At 59.7% G+C, this 14,388-nt stretch overlaps 6 protein-coding genes across 6 annotated transcripts; all 6 read right to left on the bottom strand.

Moving 5' to 3' along the window:
* Window positions 1-22: 22 nt before the first annotated feature.
* Window positions 23-421, bottom strand: LINJ_28_1620 (conserved hypothetical protein; the record flags this gene model as incomplete). The annotated part of the gene is made up of 1 exon (XM_001470153.1): window positions 23-421. The coding sequence occupies one exon, from the start codon at window positions 419-421 to the stop codon at window positions 23-25; it is 399 nt and encodes a 132-aa protein (XP_001470190.1).
* Window positions 422-2,651: 2,230 nt separating this feature from the next.
* Window positions 2,652-3,068, bottom strand: LINJ_28_1610 (conserved hypothetical protein; the record flags this gene model as incomplete). Its single annotated transcript, XM_001470152.1, has 1 exon — window positions 2,652-3,068. One exon carries the CDS (start codon window positions 3,066-3,068, stop codon window positions 2,652-2,654), a length of 417 nt encoding a protein of 138 aa, XP_001470189.1.
* An 887-nt stretch (window positions 3,069-3,955) lies between these two features.
* Window positions 3,956-4,747, bottom strand: LINJ_28_1600 (Qa-SNARE protein; the record flags this gene model as incomplete). Its single annotated transcript, XM_003392626.1, has 1 exon — window positions 3,956-4,747. The coding sequence occupies one exon, from the start codon at window positions 4,745-4,747 to the stop codon at window positions 3,956-3,958; it is 792 nt and encodes a 263-aa protein (XP_003392674.1).
* Window positions 4,748-7,244: 2,497 nt separating this feature from the next.
* LINJ_28_1590 (putative target SNARE) lies at window positions 7,245-7,754 on the bottom strand (the record flags this gene model as incomplete). The annotated part of the gene is made up of 1 exon (XM_001470151.1): window positions 7,245-7,754. One exon carries the CDS (start codon window positions 7,752-7,754, stop codon window positions 7,245-7,247), a length of 510 nt encoding a protein of 169 aa, XP_001470188.1.
* A 1,027-nt stretch (window positions 7,755-8,781) lies between these two features.
* On the bottom strand, window positions 8,782-10,872 carry LINJ_28_1580 (putative ATPase; the record flags this gene model as incomplete). The annotated part of the gene is made up of 1 exon (XM_001470150.1): window positions 8,782-10,872. The coding sequence occupies one exon, from the start codon at window positions 10,870-10,872 to the stop codon at window positions 8,782-8,784; it is 2,091 nt and encodes a 696-aa protein (XP_001470187.1).
* Window positions 10,873-11,795: 923 nt separating this feature from the next.
* LINJ_28_1570 (conserved hypothetical protein) lies at window positions 11,796-14,030 on the bottom strand (the record flags this gene model as incomplete). The annotated part of the gene is made up of 1 exon (XM_001470149.1): window positions 11,796-14,030. The coding sequence occupies one exon, from the start codon at window positions 14,028-14,030 to the stop codon at window positions 11,796-11,798; it is 2,235 nt and encodes a 744-aa protein (XP_001470186.1).
* Window positions 14,031-14,388: the final 358 nt, after the last annotated feature.

Below are 14,388 nucleotides of genomic sequence, written 5' to 3'. Positions count from 1 at the left end.
CTCCTTGCTTTGCCTTCTCTCGTCACCAGTACAGGCCCGCCAGTGCCACGTTTGTCCACCCCAGCACCAGCACAAGCCCACTGGTGGGGGTGAGCGGGCCCATAAACTTGGGGCAGATGCGGAGGCACAGCGAGTAGATGGAGCCGGCAAATCCAAGGGCCCCGGCTAGTACCAGGTAGAAGCCCTTGCTGAGTCGCGAGGACGCCTCGGGAGACTCCTTTGCCAGCGTCATCATCCAAGCAATAGCCGCCAGAGCCACTGTGTGGACCATGTGGTATTGATTCGCCGTCAGCCAAGAGCGGCGCTGGCGCATGCTCATCTTCGTCTGAAGGCGCGCGCCAAGGGCATCCATCGCAAAACTGGAGAGACCAACGCAACCCACGAGGATTATGGGCACATGAGCGGTCTTCAGAGACATCATCTTTACAAGCTCTGACAAATGCTGACGTTGCACTGTGTGTGGAGGTATGCGGCGCTGCGGGCAGTGGGGAGGCTGTCTCGGTGTGAGGTGCACTATTTTTAGAACGTGTCTGCGTGTGAGTGCTGTCGTGAAGAGAACCTTCACGTCATGTTGATTGCGCAAGAGAGAGGTGTGTGTGTGTGTGTGTATAGGCAGCAAGGAGGCGGGTTGAGAGGGGAGGGCAGGGACAGGTGAGTGGGAGGAGGCCATAAATTGTGGCATGAAAACCCGATCCAAAATGGCACGCGTGATAGCTAGCTAGCCGATTTTGCCCCTCTGTCGAGGGAAGCCCGTGCACTTCAGCCAAGACGGGTGCTCAGAGAAGGGTTGAAGGTACAGAGCGGAGTAGCGGAATGTGCGCTTGGGCGTCTATGTTTGCGAGTGCAAGTGAACGTCAACAAGATATCGTTGCGATGTCGCTTCCTTACGTTTTGCTTGCCCTTGCTTCAGTGCGCCTACGCGCGGCATTATGAGCTCCAACTACAACCATTCATCACGGAGGGAAAAAATCAGAGAGGGAGGTGCGCGCATGCGAACACAACGGGCGAGATGAAAGCGAAGAAACAAGAAGCCCCCCAAAGCAAGAAAGAGAAGACACCACATTGCGCTAGTGGCAGACGCTGAGGCAAAGACACGAACACAGACACGTCCTTCACGAGCTGCCGTGCGATCTCGACATCTGCCGAGTACTCACTTTCTCATTTTTTTTATATTGCTTTGCCATGGGCGATGCCAGGTGCATGTGAGCAAGCGATCAACGAAATGGCGCATTCCTCCTACCCGCTCGCCTCCGGTTGCTGACCGCATTTTTCTACGTTGGTGATTGCCGATCACAACACGTTGTTCTCCCTCCCTCTTTTTCTTTTAGAGTTTTTTTTTTGCGTCGCACTCGCTATCCTATGCTCGTCCACGGCGTGTCGGAGCACCGCTTGTGTCCTGGCATTCTTTCGCTCTTGTTTATATATATATGTATATGTGTGTATAGACTTTTTCCTTTTTTTTGCAGGAGCGTCGTTTTTCCCGCTACGTTTCGGAGGGCAATCATCGAGGCGCGAGTTTTCAAGGATGGGACACTGAATGACCACGTGCAGGTTTCGGGTTGGGAGGGGGTGCGAGATGCCACGTGTGCCACGGCTGCAACTGCCCACCCTCGCAAAAAGGTGGCCTCAGCCGCACAAGCGAACGCGTCGGTACCACACAGCAGCCTCCTCCCTCCCTCCCAGGCGTGCTACGCTCACTCTCCCCGCCACCGCGGTACTCTCCCTTTCGCTTTCGTCATCTCTCACAGCCAAACCGCTCATGACAAGGAAAATACAACAAGAGCGATGACAGTCAATCAGCGCCCCATCACCATCATCATTGGAGAACAACAACGCACACGCACACGCGAGAAAAATAAGATTACCGCCATCACGCTCGCAAATATCGAAAATAGAAGGAGGCGCACAAAACACACACACACACACACGCGAAATATACGAAATAAGCCGACGCACGGCGCCAAGCGAAGATGCTGCACCTCTTCTCCCCCCGTTTTCCGAAAGGGGAGGGGGCAGGATGGGAGCTTCGTCAATGTTCCCGCGAAGTGTCGGTGCTGTTGGACGCACTCCAACATCAGCACGAGCAAAAGACACAGACGACAGCAAAGGGGGGATGAGGACAGAAAGGGAACGTCGGGAAGACCCACATACACACACAAAAAACGTCAATATCTGCCCTTTTCGGACTTGTGCGTGTGCTCATTGTAGCGAGCGACGCGCAAACCCCATGTGCACGTGTACACGCTAAGCAGCGCACGTGAAAAAAAAGAGGGCGAGGTGAGGAGAGGGTGGGGGGAATGAGCGTTATCAGCAACAGAAAGACGAAGAAAAAGAGGTCTGCCGCCGCCTGTTTTGCAGCGGCGCACGGCATCGATTCTCACTTGAGTGCTACTTCCTCCACATCTTCTATCCCATCTTTTTCTCTCCCTCCCAACTTGTTTCTTCCGCTTGCTTCGGCATCCTCATCACCGTCCCTCCCTCTTGCTCCCATTCCGGCCCACGTGCGCGTCCCTCTACCCTTGACAGGAATCGAGGCAGGGAGAGGGTGCAGAGCAACCAACGCTGCCGCATTTTAAGTGCGAGCAATGCACGCTTGCCTTTCCGCTCTCTCTCCTTGCTTGCCATGCGCAGGGCACCGCTTCTCTTTCTTCCTAGTGCTTCGTGACGGAGCCGCCAAGAGCGACGCACACCCATCCGGCCGCGAGCATCGCACCACCCACAGTGGGGAGCTTGCTCAGGAAGTGTGGCTTGTGTACCGTGCTGTAGATGTAGCGCGAGCTAGCCATCACCACTGTGCCACAGGCGAAGAGGGCATAGGCGCGACGGAAGTGGGTAGCGGCCGGCTCTGCGACGCGGGGCGCTATCGCCGCCACCACAAGCATCGCCACGGAATGGACGAGGTGGTACTGGTTCGCTATGTTGTACGCCTTAAACTGGTTCGTGTCCATAAGCTCGAGAAACGCGTGCGAGCCGAGGGCACCGAGCACCACACCGAGGCCGCCAGAGAGCCCCGCGGCCATCATCGGCACGTTAGTGCCGGAGAGAGCAGTACGGATGCAGGCTGACATGAGGATGTGAAGGATGCGATAAGGAGGAGTGACCAGGCGGCAGAGGGGGGAGGGGGCGCAGCTGTGGCTACAATAAGGGGACGAAGAGACAAAGAAACGCGCACAAGCACACACAATCAAGGCGAAAGGCAAGGGCTGGCGTAGGAGGCGGGGGAGGGAAGGAAGGGGGGGGGAATCAGATGGCGTGAGACCTGTGCGCGTGTATGTGAGTAGTCGACGATGAAAGAGGGATGAGGGTGGTAACAGGGACGAAGAGGGGGGATCCCGAGAAGACGAGTAACGGATGATGAGTGCTCCACACGACGCTCGAAAGCACATCGCTGAGACACGTCATTTGGATGTGAGGAGGGTATGCTTTGGTGTGCCACCTCCGAGAGGAGACATGGACAACAGCAATCACATCGTTTTTCAGTTCTTTGTGAGGAGGAAGAGTGTGCGGCACCGCTGCGGTACAGTGGAGCCGACCCCACATCCATAGACCAATAGGCTCGTTAGTTGGCAAGGCCGATAGCAACGAAAAGCAGCTTCTTCGGCGGTGAGGACTGCGAGAAAAGCACCATCGGATACACGGGGCCCGGGCACATTCCCCCACCCCATCACCACTCTGTAAGGGAGCATATTAGTCACAAGTAAAATCACAACAGTAACACAAGAAACGCGCGCGTACAAACAGGCGCAACAAACAAACCCAACCACATCCCATGACGGAGGCAACGAGCAGCAGCCGCGGAGATGTTAATGAGCACAACAGAGGCGAAGCAGCGACAACAAAAAGTCCACCCACGCAAAAAAAAAAAACCAGGATGAAAACTCAAAACGAAGACAACCATGTGTGAGCCCCGGTCCGAAGAAGATGCCCACGATGGCGTGGTAAAAATTCAGTCTTCTTAGGCCGCCCACTTTTCTCCTTCCGGACAACAGGGCCGGCACACCTGGACAGGGGCTTCCTTCCAAGGAGAGTAATCCACCGCCGTCTTTCCGACATACTCATTGCGAAGCACCGAGCATCGCAGCTTCTTGCGGCTCTTCTTTTGATACCGACGCGCCTTCTTCAGCGCCGCACGACCCTTCTCCACATACCGGGTGCTCTGTTGCACATTGGCGAGAATCACGTCCATGAGCTCACCCTGCTCGTTCACCAAGAAGGCTAGGTCGTTGAAGAGCTGGTTCAGGTCACGCATGGACTGCTCGATGCGGTAGATGTCGTTGCGCGTCTCGATGATGGAGGCGAGTACCTCCTTGCTCTGCTGGAAGATGTAGCTAGACGTGTCGTTCTCCATCACCTGCTCTGCCAGCTGCGCCGCTGTCGAGTCGTCGATGGCGCTGCCGTCGGGGTTGGTGTACTTGATCTTGATCTGCCGCTGCGTCTGCGCCTTGTAGTAGGCCTCGTTGGCGGACTGCTGACGCTGGTACTCGGCCATGGCCATCGCCAGCTTCAGCACGAGGTGCGTGTACTGGTTCTCCTCGATGCGGATGATGGCGCTGTTGGCGTGCACGCTGTCCGGCAGGCTCTTCAGCTTGGCCGTGTTCTTGGACATCGCGTCGAGCTTCTCCTTCGCCGCCTTGGCCGCGTTGCCGGTCTCGCGCGACAGCTCGTCGATCTCGCCGCGCAGTGCCTTGGAGCGCGCCTCGTCGACCGTCTGCATGTTCTCCGTGTGCTTCTGCTGCAGCTCGTCCATGGCGGCACGGATCGTCTTGACGTTGCCCAGAACCTCAGCTGCGCCGCCGTAGAAAGGGTCAAGGGCGCTTGAAGCTTCTCGACTGGGCTGGATAAGCCGTCCGGAAATCAGAGGCAGTAGGCATGCCTATTCTGGTGGCCTTTCCTGGGAAAGCGCGAAGCAGCTTTCAGGAGGCTTGGGAAACGACCCATGGGCATATCTCAACTGCAAGAGTCAAATGTGCAAACCACAGAGTAGGTGAGTGGAGGCCTAGAACACCACGGCAGGATCGCCGCAAATCGGCGCATCAGCGGTGGCTGCGTGTGGTGGCTTTGGGCTTGTCCACGGCAGGCACACACCCACTCACAAGCGATAGGTGAGCGTTGTGGGGGGCATAGGGATGCCAGAGTATCGTGGAGGGAGAGCATCAAGTTCAGAAACGTAAGGGTCATCTGCAAAATACACCACATGCTCGTCGGCATACTAATGCCCAAACGCGCTCGCCATGCGAATGCGATCACGCTGCACGCGCAGCCCCGCGTCTTCGGAGGAGATGCAGGGCTACGCAGCACAGAAGAAAGGGCTCGGCCACGGGGTACACGCATCGCCACCTCCCCCCTTGTTCCACCTCTTCATGGTGCCTCCCTCAGTCGAACACCCAACAGCGCAGAAGTGAACAAAAAACAACAACAACAAAAAAAACATGTTCGAGTGCGGGCGACGCTTCACCTCCATACTTGCTTTCGATTTCGCTTTCTTTGGACGCCGGCCACGAACGCAGCCGAGCACCCGCGACACAACAACAAAAGATACTGCCTTCGTTGAAAGTACGAGCACGGACTCTTCCGCAGGCCTTCTTCTTCGCCGAAAATGGATAAGGCAGGTGGTGGTCGTGTGGTGTGGTGTGTGCGCATGTGGGTGGTGGTGGTGGTGGTGGTGGTGGGGGCAAGCCGTGCTGGCGTTGTCTCTGCACAGACGAGGCCTCCCTCTCCACGTGTCATCGCACCGTCTCCGTGAAGACGTTGTGCGCACCTTCAAAATGACGTCGAAGGCGCGAGGGTTATTCCAACGCACGGCAGGCAAAATCAGTGGAGTTCGAGCCGTTGGCGTGTGTGCATCTCTCTCTCTCTCTCGGCGTCGAGCCGGGCATCGGTGGAGGAAGAGCAACGTCGTGAGCTGAACGCAATGGCAGAATCAGAAACTGGCAACGAAATGAAAAAGCGCCTGTGCCGTTGTGTGTGTGGAGGGGAAGAAGGCCGAGGAGGGCACACAGGAGTGCAGGTCTACGGAGAGACGCAAAGGAGGGGACGCACGAGACCGCCTCTTACACGCCGACAGGGACAGGTGAACGCAGCGAGGCCCTTCTGACAGACACACGTGATACAACACAGCAACGACACAGTCCGACCGGGGAAAAGAGTCACCGAAAAACGTCGTGCGCGGGGAACGAAACAATGAGATGAGTTATGCTGTGGGACAATGGAGGTGGTGGTGAAGGGGGAGGAGGAAGGTGTGCGGAGGTAGGCCAGATGGTACATAGAAGCTCGACAACACACGGAGAGGGCGCATCTACACACATACACACATGCAAGAACACGAAAAACGAAAAGGAACAGTAAAGAAAGAAATATAAAACGAAGCAAAAAAAACACGAGAGAGGGGGGCGTGTGCGACAGGAATGCGGTGAGGTGTATCGCTGCACATGTGTGGGCGCCGGCTGAGGATACCGAAAACGTGCTCGAAGGGCGTCTACATGTAGACAGAGTGACGAAAGGCGCGGAGGGGCGGAAGAATGAGGGAGGACCGGAGCGAGGGAGGAGGCGGAGGCGAATGAAACGAACAGAGCGCGAGAGCCGTAGAATTCAAAACCTCGCGCGTGAGAGGGACGTGTGGACGTCCCCACGCCTCACTCAAGCCGAGACCCACCAAGGCAACACATGCGCGTACCGGCCTCCACCGCTGACTGCTCCGCGCGGCAAAAGAGAATCAGAGATTCGCCTCCAGCTCTTCGAAAAAGCAACAGAGAACGAGATGTAGCCCTGGCAGCATCAACAGACGCATTCCTTCGCACAGGCACACAAGGAACCAATAAGCAGAAAATCACACACGCACACACACACACACACACACAGGCGCACCACATGACATTCTATTCTCCCCGTGCCGCTACAGAACCGTAAACTGCCGCACCGGCGCTGCTTTTGCATCCCCCGTGTGCGAGTCGCTTACCTGTCCACGCCCTTGACCTCTCACCCCGGCGAGGGGGACGGCGTCGTTCGTGGAATCTTGATGGTGGCAGCGAGCACACCAACGACAACAAACAGAGCGACTATGGTCACGCCGCACACCAGGACGCAAATCAGCTTCTTGCGGCTCTTCTTTTGATACCGACGCGCCTTCTTCAGCGCCGCACGACCGTTCTCCACATACCGGGTGCTCTGTTGCACATTGGCGAGAATCACGTCCATGAGCTCACCCTGCTCGTTCACCAAGAAGGCTAGGTCGTTGAAGAGCTGGTTCAGGTCACGCATGGACTGCTCGATGCGGTAGATGTCGTGCGCGTCTCGATGATGGAGGCGAGTACCTCCTTGCTCTGCTGGAAGATGTAGCTAGACGTGTCGTTCTCCATCACCTGCTCTGCCAGCTGCGCCGCTGTCGAGTCGTCGATGGCGCTGCCGTCGGGGTTGGTGTACTTGATCTTGATCTGCCGCTGCGTCTGCGCCTTGTAGTAGGCCTCGTTGGCGGACTGCTGACGCTGGTACTCGGCCATGGCCATCGCCAGCTTCAGCACGAGGTGCGTGTACTGGTTCTCCTCGATGCGGATGATGGCGCTGTTGGCGTGCACGCTGTCCGGCACGCTCTTCAGCTTGGCCGTGTTCTTGGACATCGCGTCGAGCTTCTCCTTCGCCGCCTTGGCCGCGTTGCCGGTCTCGCGCGACAGCTCGTCGATCTCGCCGCGCAGTGCCTTGGAGCGCGCCTCGTCGACCGTCTGCATGTTCTCCGTGTGCTTCTGCTGCAGCTCGTCCATGGCGGCACGGATCGTCTTGACGTTGCCCAGAACCTCAGCCACGTCGCCGTAGAATGCGTCGAGGGTGTCTATTGTGTCTTGATCGATTTCGCTCGGCGGTATAGCGAAGGTTACTTTGACTGGTGCGCCGCCCTCCGCCAGGCTGTAGTTCTGTGTCGACGGGCTGGTGGAAAGGGAGATGGTGGCCGGCGCCAGCGAGGGCTCTAGGCCGGCCGCTGCCCTCAGTTGTGGAAGACGATCCATTCACATATGGGGGCTGCAAAGACTCAGAAAGGAGGGGAGGGGAGGAGGGAGGTGGTGGGCGAGGGTGCACAAAAAGGACACAAGATGAAGGCACAAAGACAGCCTGCTCAGACACACAGAGAGGGGCTCCTTGCCTCGGCTGTGCGCCGTCTCCCCCCCCCACTCATTACTACACTCCTGTGTATAGCAGTTTGGTGAGCTCGCGCACGCTAACAGAGAGGGAGGAAGGCACCGCCATGGAGGCGGCGGCGACGGCGAGGAGGGGGTAGCCATGCAGGAATTTCGTCTATCTTGCTATGCGCACAGCCTCTTCAGGGGGTGAGAAGTGTTGCAGCGGCTCTTCCCCACATCTTTGCGTGGCCCGAAAGACGGTGCTTCATTAAGTGTGAACAGTGGAGCTGCAAGGGAGCGTGCGTAAGAAGAGGGTCAGCTGACCTTAAGCGGATAATGGGCGGTAGGGGTGTGGGTGTGTTCTGCGAAGCCTGCACTTACAAAACAGAGGAGAGAAAACATCTCACCATGATCGCGAGGGGGTGCGCGGCAGGGCTAGCGAGCCTTTCAGGCTGTGATGATTGGTACCTGCACATGGCACTGCTGGGCAATGAAGGAAGCACACAACTCACACAACAACAAAGAGGGGGAGAGAGAACAAAAGTGGCCGTTGGTGTGTGCGGCCTTTGAGAGCTGTGCACACGATGCCGGCCGGTGATAGGATGACGTGAGGCACCGTCAGCACGCAACAGAGATCCATGACGCCCGCATCCCACTCTGACAACACGGCAGCCTACACAGCGCACTTCTTGTGAGCGTCATCGAGCAGCGCCAGTGCATCACAACTGAGCCCCGCTTCGGTTCCTCCGCTTGTGGCAAGGAAGGCGGTGATGGCACGGCGCAGACACAACTGCCGTTCGCGCTGCTCCGTCCGCGGGCCGTGGGTGGTCGCGGCGCAGTCCAGCGCCTCGCTAACCACCGCGTCTTGCGTCGCCTCCAGGCTGCGGGTTACGGCACGTGCGAGCTGGAGACCAAACACCGACGTGAAGTTGCGCACCTCGGCGCCGCTGAAGCCGTCGGAACGGCGCACAAACGCCTCCACAAGGGCCGCGCGCAGATTTTCTAGCTGCGTTGCGTCGATCGGCGCAGCGGCGGCAACGGAGCCGCCATCGGCGCTCACCAAGGAGGCATGGCTTTCTCCCTCGCAAAGCCAATGGGCCCATTCTCCGTACACGACGCGTCGCACGAGGCTCTTGCGAGCCGCGGCGTCCGGAGGCGGCACCTCCAAGAGCGTGTCCAGTCGACCGGCACGTAGAAGGAGCGGGTCCAGCAAATGAACGACGTTCGTGGCGCCGACGAAGAGGACGAAGTGCTCTTCATCCTGCTGCGCGGCGTCCAGCAGGCGAAGAAGGTGAGACACAAGGCGGGCATCGTGCGCAGTGGCAGTGGAAGCAGTAGAGGCGCCCTCGTCTCGACCACCGCCGCCAGCCGCTGAGGACCTTGGCCGACGCCGATGCACATCCGCAGTGTTCGCGTAGCGAAGCCCAAAGGCAGCTTGTACCTCGTCCATGAACACAAGCGAGGGGCTGCGCTCGCGCGCGACATCGAAGTACTCCTGCAGCCGCCTCTCAGACTCGCCTACCTCTGCCTGCACCAGCTTGGGTAGGTCCATGTACACGAAGGAGGCGTTCAGCTCGGTCGCCATGGCCTTGGCCAGCATCGTCTTGCCGGTGCCGGGAGGGCCATGGAGCAACACGCCGGTCGAGGGGCGCACGCGGAAGCGCCGGTACGTGTCGCGATGCCGAATAGGATCGGTAACCAACCTCTTCAAAGTCTCCTTCACGTGCGCCATTCCAGCGATATCGTCCCACCGCGTCGCCTGCACGTCGACAAAGCCGGCGCTGCGGCGGTACTCCAAGGCCGTGACGGAGCCGCTAGATACGTAGGCTTGAAGAATCGCCTGAGCCGCGGCACCGGCCACCTGCTCATCACACTCGACAGCGCCTGAGGCGGAGGAGGGAGAGAGGGAAAGACGGGATGGTGATGCGGCGCAGTAGTCAAGCGCGAGGCAGAGCACCTCCTGCAGTCCTCCGTACGACACGCCGCCGGTGCGAAGGGCCAAGGCGTCCACCATCGGCAGCGGCAACGGCGGCGGCGCCTGACCAGCAGCACACGTGGTGGCGTATGGTAGAAAGAACGCGCGCCGCACCGCCTCTGTCGGAGTAGGCAGGGCGATGGCGTAGTCGACGTAGCGGTGCCGAACAACAAGAGGAACCTCGTCCAGCCCTCCCGTGAAGAGGGCGACGGAGACGAGACGCGCCAGGTGCAGCGTGGCGCACTCGTGCTGCGAGAAGAGAGGCGGGCTGCTGCGCAACACCGTGTAAAGATCGGCGAGGAGGGCTGGGTAGAGCGTGTTCATGCTCTGCGCGCTGGTGCCGTCCTGGGACGGTTCACCGACACCGCAGCTTTGCCGCGTCGTCGAATCTGCGGTTCCGCTGCTGCTGTCGTGAATGCACGCGTCCTCTCTCTGCAGGTAGCACTCAATGTGGTCCAAGACAAGCAAGACGGCGATTTCCGTCGGCGTTGTGGTGGTGGTGGGCTTTCCATTGGCTGAACGTGAGTTGGTGACGCTTTCGCGACGGTACTCGACACACGCATCATAGACGGTGCGACGGAGCAGCCGACGCAGCCCTGTGGTGCCGTCGTAAGCGTTGCGGACTGCCACAGCCTTGGCGAGAGGAGGAATAACCGTCACGACATGAGTGCGGCGTTGCTCGTGAAGCAAGGCCGAGGTTAGCGTAGGTACCACAGTGCCGTCCGCTGACACTTCACGAGGTACTGCTTGGCCCTGCTCTTTTTCTGAAAAGCGGACCACCTCATCCATCGCGGTATCTGTGCACGCATTGACAGCGTCTGCGACACGATGAACGAGATGGCTCTTCCCATTTGAGGTGGGGCCGCAAAGCAGAATCGACGGGATTCGCTCATGCGGCGCGTACGGCCACCAGCGCAGGAGCGAGGCGAGCAGAAGGTGCACCTGTTCTAGGGGCGAGCGGGTTGGCGCGGATGACGCTTCGGGGTCACTGCTGTGACGATTACTCGCCATTTGCGAAGCTTGCAGCAATGATGCGGCGAGGAAAGATGACTGTGAAAAAGGTACACATACACCCACCCACACACACGCGAAATATATATATATATAGACACGCACATCAAGGCAGAGAGGATGGGGGTTGAGTGGGGTGGTGGTGGTGGGGGGGAGGGGGAAGACGGCGGAAAAGGAGGGATGAAAGCGGTAGAGCTGTGAAGGGGAGCGTAATGGACGGAGCGCGCGTCTTTCTATTTCTATCTGTGTATGCACTGCTGATGAGTGCGCCATGCCGCCTCACGTTTTACGGCCATTACGAAGCCATTGCGTGGCGTTTGCTTTGGTAGGGCTCCCACGCGTAGGTGGCGTACGGCCCTTTCCCCCTCCCCTCTCCTCGCAAGCTTGAGGGGTGCCAAAGACGCCCAATCATGCAACCGGTGCCTTCTCACAGTACGTCCGCGATACGCGCAGCGAGCGGCAGCCGCGCAGCGCTGCATGGGTGAAGCTTCCGCGTTTTTCTTTTCCTTTTGCTGTTTTTTTTTTCTCCGCCGATGATGCGCGCGCAGACCGTCGTTCCACCGCCAACGGTAGCCTTGTCGCCTGCGGGGTGTGCGCGCACGCACTGATTCTTCTGTTTCTTTTTCAGCGCTGAAGTCTGGGGGCGGGGGGGTGTGGGGGAGGCGGCGGCGGCCCGCGACAGAGGCAGCGAATCGTCTTCCTCACGCGATCGGCATCGCGAGCGTGTGCCCGTCTCCGGTGTCGAAGCAGAGGAGCCCGTCTACACACGAAACGGCGATGAGGGGCGAAGGCGTCAGCGCTGCCTGCCCGCTCGCTGTGCTTGGCGCAAACTGCACATGTGTCGCAGAGATGCCGGGAGGAGAAGAAAAAGAGGGGCCGCCGCCCAAGGCACCAGATCGCGCACCTGCACACCGCAGGGTGGCGGCGAGGGCACTTTTCGTGGCTATGTGCGCAAAGTGACGACCGTCGTCGCTGAAGGCGCAACGTGGCCGCGGGTGCGCTGCGAAGGGGGTGCGAAATGACCCACCTTGTGCGTTGACAGTGTAAATGCCAGGGCGCTGGGGGTCACCACGGATGCTGTACAAGATGGTCGTCAAGACCGCCGACCGAGACGCAGTCGGCGACAGGTTTCCCAGGCGCTCCAAGACTGACCACGGCGACGGCGGCGGTGGAAGACGCGGCCGCGCAGCGGCGGTGGGGCCGAGATATGAAGGCACGCTAGCCCTGTCCTTCGTGCGACAGCGCTTTCGAAGGGCCGCTGCTGAGCTGCCGACGCTGACCTCCAGCGCAGCCACAGTGGTCAAGGCGGCCCTTCCTGTCACATCGACGAGCCCGATACGGCCAAAGCACGAGGGGTCGCGTTGAATGTCTGTCACAGCGCGCCCCGTAGGGCTCTGTCCGCCGGCTTCGGCGAAGAGGTGCTGCGCCGCCTGCTGCTCCGCGCGCGTGCGACGACGTCTGAGACGGGCTCCGCTTTCGGGGCGGCGAAGGTCGGCCATCACCACGGCACCCGAGGCATCTCCCAGTCCGCAGACCACGCGGAAGCTGTCCTCGAAGGCGCAACACGACAACACACCCGCCACTGATGCAGCGGCGGCCGTCGAGCGACCACCATGCCTCATCCACGACGGCTGCGGCACATGCGTGCAGAGCGCAACGTGCGTTTCTTCATCGTTGGCAGCAGCGTCGCCTGCGCGTAGGGAGGAGCCTCGTGCGGGCATGCGCCAGTCCACCACGCGCAGCGTCCCATCCGAGAAACCGACGACTGTACTGTGCGGGCCCCAGTCATCCATGCAAATCGCGTTTGCGCTCATTTCGCACGCAAAGGCGGTGTGGTGAATCGCAGCGAGGTCGGCACCATACTCGCGCGACTGGACCAATGACAACGAGTTCATGGAGAGAGCCACGAAGTCTGCCTGGCAACGACCGCAGGCGTTGCTAGAGCCGAGCGGACGCTGCTGGGCCGGTGATGGACTGCCCACTGTGGCACTGAAGGTGCCGCAGCGGGGATGCACCCGGTGCAGAGTGCCGCGCGCGTGCTCGAGCAACACGCTGGACTCTTGCTTCCAGCGGGCCGAGGAGACGGTTGTCGGTATCACAGAGGAGAGGCGCGCAGGGGGTACGTCCGACAATGATCTAGCACAGTCATCCCACACAAAAAACTGGTCGCCACCGCGTGATTGGCACGTGGACGCTCTGCTTTCCCCCTGCTGCACCTCTTCGTCGTCGTCATCGTTGCATCCGCGCCACATGTGCACAGCCGGGACGTCTGACGTGCGTGGCTCTGTGGTCAGCCCGCTTCGGCGGAGGAGCACACGGCTGTCTTCCGTTGCCACGGATAAAAGCTCATCTACGGGCGACGGCGGTGCGCCGTGTCCACAAGACGCGGCCACCGTGCGGTGGTGCATCACGTAGTCATCACTGGCGCCACGATACGAAAGAACGACGGCGTCGCGAAGGGACAGGTGGCCAACACGCGGCGTGTGCGCTGGCACAACGGCGAAACGACCCACGTCTTCCTCCCCGTCCGAATCGGTGCTATTGAACGTGTCCACATCGACAACGTCGGCGTCGCCGGGTGCTGCCGCACCGGGTGCAGGGGTGGAGGCTTCGTCGCGGCGGTCCTCCGACAGCTCCGAGCGGACGAAGAGGACTGAGAGCCGGCGCACTTCCGCTGTGCTCGTCGTCGAGTCTCCTTGAGTGTGTGCCAACGTGCGCCGGCGGGCGTCGCCAAGGTGTGTGATTCGCATACCCTTACTAGAGGCGTTACCACGCATACGCTCTTTATGGATGCCTTCTTGTGCTGGTGCCGCAGCGCCGCTTGCCTGCGCCTCCGCAGCGCTCACACGTACCTCCGTAGGCGCTGTATCTATGAGAGAAGGAGAAGGGGAGGGAGAGGGATAGGGCGGTGGCCGCAAACAGTTACGATCCAGCATGGAGGAGAGGCAAGCGCAAATGGGAGAAGCGGAAGGGCACCAAGACGACGAAGCCCTTCCCAGCGGGTGACGTGTAGGCACCCGCCTTTGCTAGTGAAAGGGGCGCTGTATCGGCAAAGGTGCTCGTCCGAAGGAAAACAGAATGGGGACCGCAGAAGAGAGAAGGGACCTTGCTGCATAGAGACACATGGGCGTGTGTAACAATATGGAAAGACACTGGGCCGACAAAGTAGCGGATGCACGGCTCGCACGAGAGAACGGAGAGCTTGCGTAGTCGCGGATGCGTGTGTGTGTGTGTGTGTATGTGTGGCTTTCCATCCTTCCTCCGCACTACCCGTTCCGTGCACCGCGTCCCCTC

This window comes from Leishmania infantum, chromosome 28, assembly GCF_000002875.2.
Source record: "Leishmania infantum JPCM5 genome chromosome 28".
Taxonomy (NCBI): Eukaryota; Euglenozoa; class Kinetoplastea; order Trypanosomatida; family Trypanosomatidae; genus Leishmania; species Leishmania infantum.
The sequence above is the reverse complement of the archived record's forward strand: the minus strand, read 5'-3'. Positions and strand labels throughout refer to the sequence as shown.